Source organism: Chiloscyllium plagiosum, unplaced genomic scaffold, assembly GCF_037043375.1.
Source record: "Chiloscyllium plagiosum isolate Xiang-an unplaced genomic scaffold, Cpla_swu_hap1 HiC_scaffold_22, whole genome shotgun sequence".
NCBI lineage: Eukaryota > Metazoa > Chordata > Chondrichthyes > Orectolobiformes > Hemiscylliidae > Chiloscyllium > Chiloscyllium plagiosum.
The window spans coordinates 65,133,572-65,151,678 of NW_028270160.1; the positions used below are offsets into that span (position 1 = coordinate 65,133,572).

Genomic DNA, 18,107 nt, shown 5'->3' on the forward strand with positions numbered 1-18,107 from the left:
CAGTATCAAATCCAATGTGGCCACGCCCCTTCTGGCCTGTCTACATACTGTCAGGAAACCTCCTGCACATATTGGACAAAATCTGACCCATCTAAAGTACTCGAACTATAGTATTTCCAATCAATATTTGGAAAGTTAAAGCTCCCCCATAACAATTACCCTGTTACTCTCTATCCTATTGAGAATCATCATTGCTATCCTTTTCTCTACAACTATTCGGAGGCTTATAGAAATTTCCCAACAGGGTGACCTCTCCTTTCCTGTTTCTAACCTCAGCCCATGCTACCTCAATGGACGAGTCCTCAAACGTCCTTTCTGCCACCGTAATACTGTCCTATACTAACAATGTCACACTTCCCAGTCTTTTACATCTTCTCTGTTCTTACTGAAACATTTGTATCCTGGAACCATTCCTGTCCCTGCTGTACCCATGTCTCCAAAATGGCCACAACATCAAATTTCCAGGTACCAACCCATGCTGCAAGTTCACCCACCTTATTCCAGATGCTCCTGGTGTTGAAGCAGACACACTTCAAAACACCTTCCTGCTTGCCAGTGCACTCTTGCGATCTTGAAACCTTATTTCTGACCTCATTACTCTCAGCCTCCAGGACACTGGAACTACAGTTTAGCTTCCCATCCCCCTGCTGAATTAGTTTAAACCCTCCCGAAGAGCATTAGCAGATTTCCCCCCAGGATACTGGTACCCCTCTGGTTCAGGTGTAGACCATCCTGTTTGTGAGGTCCTACTTACCCCAGAATGAGCCCCAATTATCCAGGTATCTGAAATCCTCCCTCCTGAATCATCCCTGTAGCTATGTGTTCAACCCCTCTCTCTCCCTGTTCCTCACCTCGCTAGCACGAGGCACAGGCAACAAACCAGGGATAACAACTCTGTTTGTTCTAGCTCTAAGCTTTCACCCTAGCTCCCTGAATGTCTGCCTTAAATCCCCATCCCTTTTCCTACCTATGTCATTAGTGCCTAGGTGGATCATGACTTGCGGCTGCTTCCTCTCCCCCTCAAGATCCCAAAAACACACCACCTGTGAGTGGGAGGCACACACCACCTGTGAGTCTCTCTCATTCCCATAGATCATTCTATCTGTCCCCCTAACTATGAAGTCCCCAATCACTAATGCTCTGCTCATCTTCCCCCCTTCCCTTCTGAGCAACAGGTACAGACTCTATGCCAGAGACCTGCACCCCATGGCTTACCCCTGGTAAGTACCCCCCCCCCCCCCACCAACAGTATCCAAAATGGTATACTTGTTATTGAGGGGAAACAGCAACAGGGGTTCGCTGTATTGCTTGCCTGTTCCCTTTTCATCCCCTGACAGTAACCCATCTGCCTTTTTTTTACACCTGAGGTGTGACTACATCCCTGTACCTCCTCTCAATAACACCTCCCCGCCTCCCAAAAGATCCAAAGTTTATCCAGCTCCATCTCCAGCTCCCTAACACGGTTCTCAAGAAGCTAGAGTTGGGTGCACTTCCTGCAGATGAAGTCAGCAGGGACACTAGTAGTGACCTTTACCTCCCACATTCTGCAGGAGGAACATTCAACTGTCCTAACTTCCATTCCCACAATTCTAAATTCCCATAGAAAATTTCCCATAGAAAAATACCAATCCTCACCAATCCGTCACGTAGAACATTTTTTTTTGGTTAGAGGAGGAGGATGGGTGGGAAACTCTACCTAAGTCGTGTTTCAGGTAACACAACCACCCAAATATATTACTTCACATACTCAGCAGTCCCATGTCCGCTCCTGCTAAACGAGCGGTCCACCTATTCACAAGGTAAGTTTTCAAAGCAGTAATTTACCTTCCCTATGTCCTCGCTGCTCCTGAAAAGTGGAGCCTGACTCTCGCGATAAGTTCCTTTTAAGTGGGAAACTTACTTCCAGGCAGACCCCGCTCCTTTCTCCCTCTCTCCTCTCTGCTCCCAAAAACTGGAGAGTCAAGGAGCAGAGGGCATAATCACAGAATAAGAGGTCACCCTTTTAAGACAGAGATCAGGAGCAGTTTCTTTCTTCAGAGGAAAGTGAATTTGTGGAATTCTTTACCATCGAGGGCTGTTGAGGCTCGGTTGTTAAGTATATTTAAGGCTGAGCAAGTATGACAGAATTGAGCATTATAGGGAAAAGGCAGAATCAGATCAGTGATGATCTTACTGAATGGCAGAGCAGAATCCACAGATTGAATAGCTTGTTCTGCTCCTGTGTCTTAATCTCTATACCCTCACAGTATAAAGGCAGTGTGAGGAATCACTGTCAGGCCCAGTAAACAGGATAACAATATAATCAGCCAGATCAACAATCAAAGCTGATTTTTGCCGGAAATCTGTTTGAAAGAGCTGACTTCACAATCCTTGCCTTGTACAAGGCTGTCAGGAACACATTTGAGGAAATATTTAACTAACATCATGTACCAGCTGCCTCAGCCTGATAGGAGCACATTCCTGCCCAACTCTCTCAGCACTTGCACTGTACTCACTGCAAACAGTGTGATGATTGTGAAGTTACTCATTATCTGAAGTATTAAAAGGTACTGCAGGAAGCCTTTCATGAATTGCCAAGAAACCAGGGAATCTGTCCCGGGTTGTGCTAATTCTAGGGCTGCTTTTCAAAGCAACTGTTAATGGCAAAGAGGTTAAAAACAAGAGTACAGAAGGAGTCCAAAGAGAGTAGTTTGGAACCTCCTCCTTAGCATTCAGAGATTGCTATGAGGAAAAAGAGAAGGGTTTTGATTTATTTCAGAATTCATTAAGTGATCACAAATCTTCTCCTCCCCTTAAGGCAGGGCTGTGAGTGGCTGCTTGAGACTGGCCCGTCCAGTTTTAAGATTGTGGGATGTGCTGATTAGCTGGTATCCTCCTCCTCCCAACCCTCTCACATTATCGAGCAGGGAGCTGTGCCTTCCTGACTGCGGTTGCTGGACGGCTGCTTCTTGCTGTGGAAGCTGCAGCTAGTGTTCGAGTTCTGCTCACACCCAGCTTCCTTCCTTCGTAGCAAATCTCATCCAGCCAAGGCACGGCATTGGAATGCCTCCAGTTTAAACAACCGAGGATATTGTCAGCAGACGTGGTTGTATTGTGAGGGGAGGACTGGAAGCTGAAACAGCGAGCCACCGAAGTCTTTTGGAGCTGCGGCCTGAGAGATGATGTTTGGGAGAAATGGCATCTTCGGAGCTGGGGGTTCCTGGAAAAAAGGTAGGGTGCGGAAGAGCTTCCCATGTAGTCGTGCTTAATGTGGGATTTACTGTAGTGGAGCCAGTCTGCCAATTAAAGCTAGGCTGTGCTTACTGCCTTTCAAACCTACCCAGGAATGTGACCTGTCCTCCCCACTATCCTATGAAACTTTGCTCTGGAGGGGCTGGTTTGCGAGCGGGACTGACCCCTCTGATTGAATCCTGTTTGTAAACCAGTCCACCAGCCCTCCCTTGACTGATCACTGTCCTTTCTCCTGTTGAATGTACCACGGTTTCAAAGTGAACAACTTTACACCTGCTAGATTTTAAGCACTCACTCAACATACATCACATCTGTATCTGTATTTTTTTAAACAGCATTTTTCACAGGAATATGGGCTTCATTGGCTGGGCCAGTATTTTTTAACTGATCTTCAACTGCTTTGGAGAAGGTGGTGGTGAGCTGACTTCTTGAACTACTGTTATCCCTGGAGTGTAGGGACACTGACAGTATGAAGTTGAAGTGTGTTTTGTTGTAATTATTAGTTGCTTTTAAGAGTGAGATTTTGCCCTCAGCTTTCAGAATCTGTCCATGTGGAAAAGTATCATGATTTTTGACGCTGATGATATTTGATCAGATGACGGATCAAAGCTTACATTCTAGCACTGCTAACAGTACACTTGGGTGTTAAGATCCAACTCCAAGCATGCTATCACCCTCAATTCTCTCTCTCTCTCTCTTTCTCCCCCCACCACCCAACCCCCTGCAGAAATGCCAGATTCATAGATGCAGTCAAAATTTTAAAATTGATACACTGTGCTGCCATCTCTATCAGACAGGGCCATGTTGGATTGGTGGTGCAGCCAATCTCAGGATTGATTGATCCCCAAGTCCTAACAGAAGGGAAGACAGCTTGGGTTGGGAGTTACAGACTGACCAAATATTTTCTTGCTGAGTGAGCCAAGGACTGATTATCCGGGATATTTCTAAAATGACTCTGTCGAAAGTTGGTTTCAGAGGTGAACTTATGAAAAGTTGATTTGATACAATGATACTCCCTTCTCTTGCCCCTGAGCTTTTTAGACCAAATGACAGCAATATAACCTAACTGAGTCTGTCCTTAAATGTGTAAAAATTCTATAAGGTTTCACATAAGTGTTGTTCCCAGGTGAAATATGAATTTGAAATAGATCCAGGGGAAGGAGACAGAGGGTACAGACTGGGGATGAGTTCTCAGGATGTGATGAATGGGGAGTGTCTATTCATTGTCAGCTTTTATTTGAGCAAGTTTAAGTGAATGGAGCTCTGTATCATGTTGGTGACCCTGGTGTTATGGGAATCATGGATGAGGAAAAATACAATGTTGGGACATTCCCAACACAGCCCTCATTACCCATCATAGAGTCATAGAGATGTACAGCACGGAAACAGACCTTCGGTCCAACCCGTTCATGCCAACCAGATATCCTAACCTAATCTAGTCCTATTTGCCAACACTTGGCCCATATCCCTATAAACCTTTTCAAATGTTGTAATTGTAGCAGCCTTCACCACTTCCTCTGACAATTCATTCCATATACACACCACTCTATGCATGAAAAAATTGCCCTTTAAGTCCCTTTTAAATATTTCTCCTCTCACCCTAAACCTATGCCCCGTCGTTCTGGACTCCCCACCCCAGGGAAATTTACCCTATCTATACCCCTTATGATTTTATAAATGTTGTGAAGGATGATAGGTCTGGCACTGCCCCCACACCCCTGCACTGGAATCCGGCAGAGGAGGTAGATGATGACATCAAGCAGAATCTAAGGAACGAGAGTAACCCATCCAGCCAATCAAGCCGATTAAATCCTTCAATACGATCATGGCTGATTATCCACTTCAATGCCTTTTCCCCCACACTGTCTCCATGTCTCTTGGTATCATTAGTGACTAGAAATCTGTCTCTCTGCTTTAAACATACTCAACAACTCTCCTTCCACAGCACTCTGGGTTCGAGAATTCCAAAGGTTCACAACCCCCAAAAACAAAATCTTCTCCTCATGCAAATTGTACCCCAGGTTCTAGACTTCCCAACCGGGAGAAACACCTTACCTGCATAAATCCTATCTATCTCTTTTGGTATTTTATAAGTTTCTTTGAGATCGCCTCTCATTCTTCAAAACATGGAGAATACAGGTTCATTTTACCCAATCTCTCTTCATAGGACAGTCCTGTCAATCTGGGAAAGTCTTGGGAACCTTTGCTGCACTCTCAATGGCAATAAAATCTTTTCTGAGATAAAGGAGACCAAAACTGTACGCAATAATCTAGATGTGGTCTAACCAGGCTCCTATATAATTGAGGAGAAGAAGGGAATCCTGAAGAAGGGCTTATGCCTGAAACGTCGATTCTCCTGTTCCTTGGATGCTGCCTGACCTGCTGCGCTTTTCCAGCAACACATTTTCAGCTCCTATATAATTGAAGCAAGATTTTGCTACTCCTGTAGTCAAACCCTCTTCAGTAAAGGCCAACATTCCACTTTCCTTTTAAAGTTCACTGCACCTCCATGTTAGTCTTTCGTGACTTGTTAACCAGCACACCCAGGTCTCTTTGTACATTAACATTTCTGATTTCTTACCATTTAAGAAATACTTTGCACGTCTGTTTTCCTGCCAAAGTGACTAATCTCATATTATTCTTCATTATATTTTATCTGCCATGTTTCTGCCATTCATTAAGTCTATCTGAATCTTCCTGACACAGTTTTATATCTTTCTCACAACACACATTCTTCAAATTTGCAAATATTACGTTTGGTCCCCACACGTAAATATACATTGTGAACAGTTGGGGCCCAAGTACTGATCCTTGCGGTATCCCAATAGTCACGGACTGCCAATGTGAGAAAGACCAATTTATTTTTGTTCTCTGTTCACTCTCTGTTAGCCCATATTTAATCCATGCCAGAACATCCCATGTTTTTCTAACCAGTCTCCTGAGGATAAGGGGATAGGCCATTTAAGACTGAGTTGAGGAGGATATTCTTCACTGAGGGGGTGAGGAATTTTTGTAATTCTCATTCCCAGATTTCGCATTCACAAATCCATGCTGACTATCCCCAGTCAGACCATCTAAGTGTCTATTTATCACATCCTTTTCCTACCATTTTTTAACAAGTCTGTAGTTCTTGGTTTCTCTCTTGCTCCCTTCATAAATAATGGGATGTCATTTGTTGCCTGCCAAATAACAGGAATCATTCCAGAATCTTTCAAAGTTTGGAATATTTATCACTAATGCGTCTATTATCTCCATAGTTACCTTCTTCAGCACTCTGGGATGTAGCAATTGAGGGAATTTATAAATCTTCTGATCCTTCAGATTCTCCAACACAACCTTCTTACTCATAGTAACTTTCTTTGATTCCTCCATCTCCCCAGTTATATGTAGCCTACCAGGGGCAAGGGGTGGCATTGCCTGTCAAGGACAGCATTGCTTGTAGCCAAAGGAGATAGGGAGGGATATGGGTTGATGTTGTATTGTCTGTAACCAGGAATTATGGCACTGTCTATAGAGGAGAGCACTGCCTGTACATAAGGAGGACAGCATTGCCTTTAGCCAAGGGAGGGTGGCAATGTCTGTAGCTGAGGAGGACAATGCTATATGTAGCTTAGAGGATGGTACTGCCTGTACCCAAGGGAGGACAGTAATGCCTATAGCCCAGGGAGAGTGGCATTGCCTGTGGCTGAGAAAAACAGCGCTGCTTCTTGCCAAGAGATTGGTACTGTCCGTAACTGAGGAGGACAGCACTGCCTGTAGCCAAGGGAAGTTTACAGCACCTGTAGTCAGGGTAGAGGTCACTGCCTGTGTCTGTCAAAGAGACTATACATTTTTCTAAACTAGAACAAATACCAACATGTTTCAGTTCATTGTTTATTGGTGTATCTGGGAGATCCACCTGAGGCACCAAGCACCAGGACAGGTACAGGAATGAAAAGCATGACCTTGACCTTTCCCATCCCTGAGGTAGTCCTGGGGGTAATCAGGGGGTGTCTGCACCTGTCTGCTTCCTAGCCACCATCATAGAGGGCACAAAGTTCACCAAGGGGTCCCAGAAAGCAGCAAGAAAAGGTGGGAAAGGGCTGGTGGTCACATTTCAACTTCAGATACAATTTTTGCCAGCAGCTGGAAAACTGGCAGCATTTCCTCCTGTCCATCAGTTACATAAGTTCCCAATTATAGTCCATTTCTGTGAATGCTGACATTAATGTAATGTTGTCTCCTTGTTTAACAAGGGTAGCATCGATAATCCAGGTAATTATAGACTGGTGAGCCCAACGTCAGTGGTAGGGAAGCTGCTGGAGAAGATACTGAGGGATAGGATCTCTTCCCGTTTGGAAGAAAATGGGCTTATCATTGATAGGCAACATGGTTTTGTGCAGGGAAGGTCATGTCTTACCAACTTAATAGAATTTTTTGAGGAAGTGACAAAGTTGATTGATGAGGGAAGGGCTGTAGATGTCATGTACATGGACTTCAGTAAGGCTTTGATAAGGTTCCCCATGATAGGCTGATGGAAAAAGTGAAGTTTTATCGGGTCCAAGGTGTACTAGCTAGATGGATAGAGAATTGGCTGGACAACAGGACACAGAGAGTAGTAGTGGAAGGGAGTTTCTCAAAATGGAGAACTATGACCAGTGGTGTTCCACAGGGATCCGTGCTGAGGCCACTGTTGTTTGTGATATACATAAAAGATCTGGAGGAAGGTATAGGTGGCCTGATTAGCAAGTTTGCAGATGACACTAAGATTGGTGGAGTAGCAGATAGTGAAGGGGACTGTCAGAGAATACAGCAGAATATAGATAAATTAGAGAGTTGGACAGAGATATGGCAGATGGAGTTCAATTCGAGCAAATGCGAGGTGATGCATTTTGGAAGATCCAATTCAAGAGCAAACTATACAGTAAATGGAAAAGCCCTCGGTAAAATTGATGTACAGAGAGATCTGTGTGTTCAGGTCCATTGTATCCTGAAGGTGGCAACAGTGTGGAAACAGGCCCTTTGGCCCAACAAGTCCACACCGACCTGCCGAAGCGCAACTCACCCAGACCCATTCCCCCACTATGGGCAATTTAGCGTGGCCAATTCACCTAACCTGCACATTTTTGGATTGTGGGAAGAAACCGGAGCACCCAGAGGAAACCCACACAGACACGGGGAGAACGTGCAAACTCCACACAGTCGTCTGAGGAGGGAATTGAACCTGGGTCTCTGGCGCTGTGAGGCAGCAGTGCTAACCACTGTGCCACTGTGGTCAAGAAGGCATATTGCATGTTTTCCTTCATTGCACGGGGTATTGAGTTCAAGAGTTGACAGGTCATGTTACAGTTGTATAGGAATTTGGTTTGGCCACATTTGGAATACTGTGCACAGTCCTGGTTGCCACATTACCAAAAGGATGTGGATGCTTTGGAGATGAGGTTCACCAGGATGTTGCCTGGTATGGAGGGTGCTAGCTATGAAGAGAGGTTGTATAGATGAGGATTATTTTTATTAGAAAGACGAAGGTTGAGGGGGGTCCTGATTGGAGTCTCCAAAAGCATGAGAGGTATAGACAAGGTGGATAGCAAGAAGCTTTTTCCAGAGTGGGGGACTCAATTACTAGGGGTCACGAGTTCAAGGTGAGTGGGGAAAAGTTTAAGGGAGATACGCATGGAAAGTTCTTTATGCAGAGGGTGGTGGGTGCCTGGAATGTGTTGCCAGTGGACGTGATTAGAGGTGGGCAAGACAGCATAATTTAAGATGTATCTAGACAGGTACAAGAATGGCTAGGGAGCAGAGGGATACAGATCTCTTGGAAATAGGTGACAGGTTTAGATAGAGGATCTGGATCACCGCAGGCTTGGAGGGCTGAAGGGCCTTTTCCTGTGCTTTTTTCTTTGTTCTTTGTCCTATTACTGCTGGCAGAGGGAAGACCACCTGGAGAACACTGGCAGCCCCATCACTCCCTTCAGACCTGCAAAGAAGCCGGCTCAACTGAGCACTCTGTGGCGGGCAATTAACCCTTGCTCCCTCCCTCACTGTCTGACTGACCCCATCATCCCCCCACCCCCTGACACCATATCTGGTGCATTGCGAGCAGTGTTTCCATGGTAACCACTCTTCTAGATGCAGTCCCTGCTCCAGATGGTGCTACTGAGATTGCCCTCCAATTGGCCATGGGGTGGGGGGATGAATGTTGTTAATCAGGCTGGCACCCCTTATGCCAACTCACAGGATCAGAGATAGCACAGAAGGAGGCTATTCAGCCCATTGTGCCTGCACTGGTTCTATTATCTATTGCTAGTATGGTTTGTTTATCCACTCATGGGATGCTGGCTGACCAGCTTTTATTGCCAACCCCTAGTTGCCTTTGAACTGAGTGGCTTGCCAAGTCACTTGAGAGGGTAGTTGAGAGTCAATCACATTCCTGTGGGTCTGGAGTCACAAACAGGCCAGACCAGGTATGGATGGCAGATTCCCTTCCCTGAAGGACATGAGCAAACCAGATGGGTTTTTCTGACAATCGGCAATGGCTTCATGTTTATCAGTAGATTCTTATTTCCAGATAATGATTGAATTCAAACTCCACTTTTGGAATACTGTGTGCAATTCTGGTCTCTGCTATAGAAAAGATGTTGTTAAACTTGAAAGGGGTCAGAAAGGATTTATAAGGATGTTGCTGGGATTGGAGGGTTTGAGCTATGGGAAGAGACTGAATAGGCTGGGGAAATTTTTTCCTTTGAGTGTCGGAGGCTGAGGGGTGAGCTTAAAGAGGTTTATAAAATCATGAGGGGCATGAATAAGGTCTTTTTCCCAGGGTAGGAACTTCAAATCTAGAGGCATAGATTTAAGGTGAAAGGGGAAAGATATAAAAGGGACCTAAGGGGCAAACGTTTCACACAATGGCTGGTGCATGTATGGAATAAGCTGCTAGAGGAAGTGCTGGTACAATTACAACATTTAAAAGGCACCTGAATGTGTAGATGAATAGGAGAGGTGTAGAGGGATATAGGAGAAAGTGAGGTCTGCAGATGCTGGATATTAGAGCTGAAAATGTGTTGCTGGAACAGTGCAGCAGGTCAGGCAGCATCCAGGGAACATTCCAGGGAATGTGATTTCCTGAAGAAGGGCTTATGCCCAAAACGTCGATTCTCCTGTTCCCTGGATGCTGCCTGACCTGCTGCGCTGTTCCAGCAATACATTTTCACCAGTAGAGGGATATAGATCAAATGGAGGCAAATCGGATTACATCAGTTTAGGAATCTGGTCGGCATAGATGAGCTGGGCTGAAGCGTCTGTTCCCATGCTGTATAAGTCTATGACTCTACAAATGGCCGGCAATGGCTTTGAGTTTGAAAGCAGTGTGTGCCGAGTACATTTTGAAGTTGATGACCTGTGGCTTTTGTATTTCTAGTAGTGAGACAGGACTCGTGCAAGAAGAAGGTGGTCCTGACCAAAGTGACCCTCCTCCAGAATGGCTCGCAGACTGAGGACACCCTGTCACATCCAGTCTCAGGCAAGACAGGAAATCCTGAGGCCAGCCCAGCGGAGCAACCACATAAACACGCAGAACGAGTGAAGACTGGATTCGAGAGCTCCTTCTCGGAGTATGCTGCAGTCAGCGAGCCGTCCAATTGCTCCATCCTGAAACTCTATAAATCAGAGTCTGAGGACTCAGGGGTTGAACTGCCCAGCGGCACTAATTCTCCATCTACTCCCTCAGGGTCTGAACAGAGCTTTGTCGTACATCGAAGGGAATCCTCTTGTGACTCTGGGATGGCTTTGAGCATTGTGTCCTCATCCCCGGGAGTTCAGCATTGTCCATTTACAGCTGACTGTCACAACCCCGACCAGTGTTTAAAAGAAGACACAAGGCCCAGGGAGGCTCCAGTGAAGGTCAAGAAATTACCCACGGCCACTGCAAATTGGAAAAAAACTAAACCCAGCAGAGACATGACTCAGAGTCCAACTGTTATAAATGAGGAAGTGGCCCAGCCCAGGCATGTCTCCCTTGTTGAAATCGTCATTGCAGACACAAATTCACCAGCAACACTGAATGGAGCAGGAAAACATGCAACTGAAACCCCACTCAATCAAGAGGCATTGAAAAGACGACCATCAAGTGACAGTCTGAACGACTACATGGAGGAATGCTGCAGGCTAAGTCAGGTGAGACTTGACAGCATAGTCATAGTCATAGAACCATGCCGACCAGATACCCCAACCTAGTCCCACTTGCCAGCACTCAGCCCACATCCACTATCTTGTATCTTTCTCATTCAGATGTTTCCTCAAGGTTCATAATGTTTGCTTTCAGGAAGAACTGAACCGGACTGTAGGAAGTTTTACAAGATTTTCAAAGTGAATTGTTTTCATCGCTGAAAAGCACCAAGAAAGGGAAGAAACCAAGAGGCAGTGCTATTATGGAGTCAAACTTTAGAAGTAGTGAAACAAAAAGACATTTTGGTGGGTGGGGAATGGATGCAGAACAGGTGAAGGATGACGGAGACAAGGTGGGGTTATAACAAGAAATGGTATTTCAGTTGAGAGCTGTAACAGATGGATGTTACAGGTCAGGGATATAACAGTCAGGTATTTTGAGAGCAAAGGCAGTGCATCAGGCATTCGGTGATATAGCAGGCAGGGAGTGTAACAGGCAGGCTGTGTACGGAGCAAAGGGCAAAATAGATAAGGACTATAACAGCTGAAGTAGTAAGACAAATGAGGTGTGTGACAAGTGAGGACTATAACATTACTGATAAGGAGCATAGCAGGTGAGGGATATAACAGGCAAGAGATTTAGCAGCCAAAAGATATCACAGAAAATTGGGGTTCAACAGGCAGTGATTGTAAAGGTGTGTTTGATGACAAGGAGTTACAACAGAAGGGGAATATCATAACAGGGGAGAATAGGTAAGGGAATAGGCAAGAATTTAAAAGATGGGTTATGTTACTGGAAAGGGCCATAGCATGGGAATATGGGTCATAATGGAGGCTTCAACAGATGTGGGTGGTATAACAGATGAGGTATTTAACAGGTGGGATTTGTAACACACAGATACCATTATCTTCCATATAACATTGATCATAGGTATGTTGTGGCACAGTACCAAATGCCATCTGTACATCACATTAATATCATTACTCGAAGCAACTCCCTTCTGTTGGCTTTTCAAACACTCTACCAAGTTAGCTCAACAGGATTCCCCTTAGAAATCCATGCTGGCTTTTTTTATTTAACTTGTGTCTGCTTGTTAAATAATTTTGTCCTAAATTACTATTTGAAGAGGTTTTGTAACATGGATATTAAACTGGCAGACCTGTAGTTGCTGAGCTTACTTTTACACTCCTTTTTTGAAAAAAGGATGCAACAGACACATTTTCCCCCGTCTCCTTTGTCAGCATTCTGCAGGAACCATTCTTCTTGGACACCCCAGTCCACTTTTCATTCACTCCCAACACCTCCCAGTGGCACCTTCACATGCAATCACAGATGGTATAATATCTGCCCATTTACCTCCTCCCTTCTCACTATCTAAGGCCCCATTCACAATTGCCAATTGAAGCAGCAATTTATCTGCACTTCACTTAATCTCGTCGACTCTATTCACTGCTCACAATGTGGACTGCTCTACACTGGGGAGACAAAACGCAGACTGGTGATCACTTTGAACAACACACATATGTTCTCTCCACAAAATTGACCCTGAGCTCCCTGTTGCCTGTCACTTCAATACACCACTGTGTTCCCTTGACAACATTGCTGCCTTAGGCTCGCTGTGGTGCTCCAGCGAAGCTCAGTGCAAGCTGGAAGAACAGCATCTCATTTTCCACTTGAGGATTTTGCAGCTTTCAAGACTCAATATCACATTCAATAGTTTTCAGGCCTGAACACCTTCCTCTGTGTCCTTTACCCACCCCTAAATCCCAGGCCCTGTCATTACACAGCCTGCTTTCAGCATGGCTACACCATTTCCATCTACTAACAGTGCCTGTTATCAGCTTTTTTTTCTCCCAGGCTCACCCTTTGTCTGCCAAACGTTCTTCCTTTGGGCTCCATCTCCATCTAACGTTTACTCCTTTATACCTCGCTCTCTCCCACCCTGAGTTTTCAGCAAAATTTACCAGCTTTTCCTAGCTAACATCAGTTCTGAAGAATCTGGACTCAAAATGTTAACTCTGTTTTCTCTCTACAAATGCTGCCAGATCTGCCACATTTCTCCAGTAATTTTTGCTTCAGACTTCAGGATATACAATTCTTTATTTTATTGTATCAGTTACCATTCTCTAATCTACTGGCACCACTCTAAGTAAAATGTAAAAATTACAGTCAGTGCATCTGCAATTTTCACTCCGACTTCTCTCAGTATCCCTGGATGTATCTCCTTTGGTGCAAGTGCCTTATTGAAACCCTCTGAATGCCCTCCTCTTTCACTATGGCCTGGCTAGTGTCTTCTTCCTTGGAAAAGATAAATGCATATTATGTGTTTAAATGTTTTAGCTATGCCCCATCCCACATCTCTTTTTGGTTCCTCTATGGCCCTTCTCCACCCTTTGACTGGTTAGATGCCTATGTTAGGATTCCTTTTTATGTTAGCTGCCAATATCTTTTCATATTTTCTCTTTGCTTGTGTTATTTATTTTTTTCCACTTTCCTCTGACCTTTGTATATTCAGTATGGTTCTCAATTCAATTTTCAACCTTTTTTTTCATTTAATTTCTACCTCTTTTGAAATTCAGGGAGCTCTATATTTATTTGGCCTTTTGAGAGAATACACCTTGACTTTGTCCAAACTATCACCTCTTTGAGGGTAGTTCATTTGTTAGCCACCACTTATCATGTCAACCTTTAACTCCAACGTATTGGACTCAAATCCATTCTTGGCTTATTGAAGTTGTTTTGTTCCCAAATTTCTGATTCTCTGGATCATTCATTATCCCTTTCTGTTGTCATCTTACATCGTATGATACAATTATCGCTGTCCCCTAATTGTTCCCCCACAGTTACTTGATCCATTTGGCCCATCTCGTTCCCATGAATCAGATCTAGCAGTGCCTGTTTTCTTGTTTGTCTGAAAATGTAATGCTGTCCAAAAATTCTCTTGAACACATGCTTAGAAATCTTGCCCCTCTTTACCCCTTACACTACTACTTTCTTAGTTTATATTCAGGCAATTAAAGCCCTATTATAATTTCTGAATTTCTGTTTATGCATTTCTCTGCAATTTTCTTGTAAATTTGTTCTTGTACATCCTTCCCATTTGTTCCTGGATCATGTTCAATCCAGTTCCTGAGCAAGGAACCCAATTTGTTACAATTCAGATCATGTATGCCCCTACAAATGGTATTCTTCTGATTGAGGAGGGAGGAATTGGCTCCCCTTCTTAATCCACACTTCTCTTGATTGGTCACAACATGCTTAACTTAGAGGATTCCTTCCCTTGTGAACACCATTTCCCAGTCAAAATGTATTTATATTTTGAAAGGAGCCAATTTAACCAGACTTCCCTCACTAATAGAAAGGTTTATGAAAAGGATAATGAAATGCAAACTGCATACACACAGCTAAGAAATGTGAATTGAGTAAAGAGGTAACAGTTAAAAAGATTTGGAAATCAGTCTTTTTGCTTCACGAAGATGGTCGAACATTGAGGCCAGTAAGTTCTGGTGATACTGGTAATGCTCACATTGGTAGTGAAGCAGTTGATTTTGAGAATCTTGGCTCAGCAGTTAACTAACAGTCTTTTGTTCTGTTTCCTTTTTAATGGGGACTTCATTGGTTGACATGGCTGCTCGTACTCAGAGCTAAAGCAAGTCCTTCACTTGCAATGCTGGGGTATCTCATGGCTGTCCTCAAGCTGTGACCTTCATAGCATACTAGTCCACACTAGTACATTAGCTCACTAACAGAAACAGACCACGGTTTGTGTTTTGTTTATAACCCTTTTTATTCATGGAAGGATGAAACATAAACATTTCTGGAGTTTGGGGACATAATCAACAGGAGATGATTTTTCTGCTGAGATGTGTTAAAGTGAATCTCTCCATTTGAAGCATCTTGAAATGAGATTCAGTTGGAACCTTTTCAGATGTGGCTTTCCATGTTTCTTCTCTAGACTTCACCAGACAGTCAAAGACACAATTGTGTTTCTCCCCCTCCCCCCACCCCCATTTTCAATAGTACATGGGACAGGGGTTAAAAGTAAGCTTCAGCCCTGGTCTCTGTGTGATATCCTAATGTGTGGAATGATGTACTTTGGGGTTCACAGTTTTGAGCCATTAAACACCCCTGCACCACAGGTAAATGGGTGCCACCAGCCAACCACTAATGAAAGGAACTAGCACTTGACTGTTCAACTACCAATGCCAACGCTATGGGTAGCATTCACTCTAAGAGCTATGATATTCTACAATCATGAGTGACTCACAGACCTAGACATATTTTTCAAACTTTTTTTTAACTTCCCATTTCCGCATTGTGTGTTTGTGTTGCTTAAGTGTTTCTAATGGCATTTATTAATTAATAAATCGTTCTTAGTTAATTCTAGAAAGCCTGGTTAAATTGGCTCCTCCCAAAACATTTGGTTTAGGAAAATGGTATCTACAAAGAAGGGGATGCTTTTTAACTTAACCTTGTTGCAATCAACCAATCAAGAGGGCAGGGCAATAAAGAAGACGAGCTACTTCATCCCTCTTCCTAGTATTCCAGCAGCTTGAGTCTAATGCCCTGAGGACAAGGGTTCAAATCTCACCATGGCAAATTGGTGGAATTTCAACCTGATTAATAAATGTGAGGTCTTAAGCTAGTCTCAAAGATAGTAAGCTTGAAACTATTCTCACTCATTGTAAAATCCCATTTGGTTCCTTAGTGTCCTCACCCACTCATATAAATTCCAGCAATGTAGTGACTCTCAACTGTCTCTGAAATGGCATCACAAACCATTCAGTTCAATGGCAATTAGAAGTGGGCAACAAATGGTGGCTTTGCCAGCAACATCCACACCCCAAAATTGAAGAAACAAAACAAAAATTACCTCCCAGAGGTAACATTCCCTACTCCGTGGAATGGAAGCCTTTTCAATGATTTGGTCATGAACTTGGTTATTAGTTATTTTGCCAATTTTACAAGTAGAAATGAATTGCTGAGACAATTGTTAAATGAGTTCACCTGCCCTGGCCTGTCCGGTGGAATTTATAGCATTCGATCATCACAGTTTCATTTGGCTTGAAGGAATTGGAACACTACCACAGTATCGGATGTAGACATGGCTTCAGTGAGCTGCTGGAATATTTACCAGTCTCCTATGTGTGTAACAGGTTTTATTGTGTTTGAAAATGTCTATTACATATCGACAGTAGTTTGCAGCCTTTTCTACATTGACCTACTCCTCCTAAATCCATTAATCTCTTTAAGCCTGCTCTACAGAATGGTAGCTAATCCAATTGCAATCTTCCCTGTGTTCATGAGGTCAATTCCTGGAATGGCGGAACTACCTTACGCTGAAAGACTGGAGCGACTGGGCTTGTATACTCTTGAGTTTAGAAGACTGACAGGGGATCTGATTGAGACATATAAGATTATTAAATGATTGGACACTCTGGAGGCAGGAAACATGTTTCAGCTGATGGGTGAGTGCCGAACCAGAGGACACAGCTTAAAAATACGGGGTAGACCATTTAGGACTGAGATGAGGAGAAACTTCTTCACCCAGAGAGTGGTGGCTGTGTGGAATGCTCTGTCCCAGAGGGCAGTGGAGGCCCAGTCTCTGGATTCATTTAAGAAAGAGTTGGATAGAGCTCTCAATGATAGTGGAATCAAAGGTTATGGAGATAAGGCAGGAACAGGACACTGATTAAGGATGGTCAGCCATGATGATATTGAATGGTGGTGCAGGCTCAAAGGGCAGAATGGCCTACTCCTGCACCTATTGCCTATTGTGTTAGCCATGCCTCCCTTAACTCCCATTTGTTTACTTTGCTGAGTCCACACCCAAACGTAACCAATCAAACACCATGACCATCGCTAGTAAACAGACACACAAAATCAAGCACAGAACAATTGAACCCAACAGTCAGTGGCCAGGAGTGGACAGATGTCAAGAGATGAGAGTGAATCCAGAGATTGTGATCAAATGGGCGAGTCAGGGGAATCAACAGAAAGGATCAGGATCGAGGGGACAGGATAGCATTTGGGTAATGGTGAACTGCATTGGGGTGTAGACGTTGTTAGCAGAATGTGGTTTCAATGGGGGAAGATGCATCGTTGCTTCTCCTAGTTCAACAATTAGGATAGTTGGTTTAGACCTGTTTCCTTAGGATCTCCCATTAGACCACATGATTTAAGAGCAGAAATAGCTCATTCAGCCCATTGAGTCTGCTCCACTATACAATGAGATCATGGCCGATCTCATAATCTTCAACTCCACATTCCTGCTTTTTCCCTATAATCCTTGATTCCCTTACTGATTCAAGATCTCTCTATCTCAGTCTTGAATATATTTTTCATGATCGAGCCTTGATAGCCCTTTGTATCCATTCATTACTCTCTGACAAAAGAAATCCCCCCTCATCTCTGATTTAAATGGGTGACTCCTTAATCTGAAATTATGCCCTCTGGTTCTAGATTCTCTTTCTGCTTCTACTCTGTCAAGTGTCATAAGAATCATGTTTCAATAAGATTGCCTCTCAATCTTCTAGATCCAGCAAATACAAACCCAATCTACTCAACCTTTTAGCATAAGACAGTCACTCTGAGTGAATCTTCTCTGGACTCATGACAATATATCTTTCCTTTGATAAGGGGATCCAAACTGTTCACAGTATTCCAGCTTTGGTCTGACTTGTGTCTTATATAGTTTTAGAAAGACCTTATTTTTATGCCCCATTCCATTTTA

The 18,107-nt window shown here is 43.8% G+C and overlaps 1 protein-coding gene across 2 annotated transcripts in view; it reads left to right on the top strand.

Annotated features, from left to right (window-relative positions):
* Nucleotides 1–2,914: 2,914 nt before the first annotated feature.
* LOC122561003 (uncharacterized) overlaps nucleotides 2,915–18,107 on the top strand; it is a 62,188-nt gene continuing 46,995 nt past the window's right edge. Inside the window, exons 1-2 of one of the 2 annotated variants that reach the window (XM_043712267.2) lie at nucleotides 2,915–3,210; nucleotides 10,628–11,382. In XM_043712267.2, the coding sequence (XP_043568202.1) occupies nucleotides 3,159–3,210; nucleotides 10,628–11,382 (807 nt within the window). In that variant the 5' untranslated portion in view covers nucleotides 2,915–3,158. The remainder of the gene's footprint in view (nucleotides 3,211–10,627; nucleotides 11,383–18,107) is intronic. The other variant, XM_043712265.2, reaches the window with a different exon arrangement.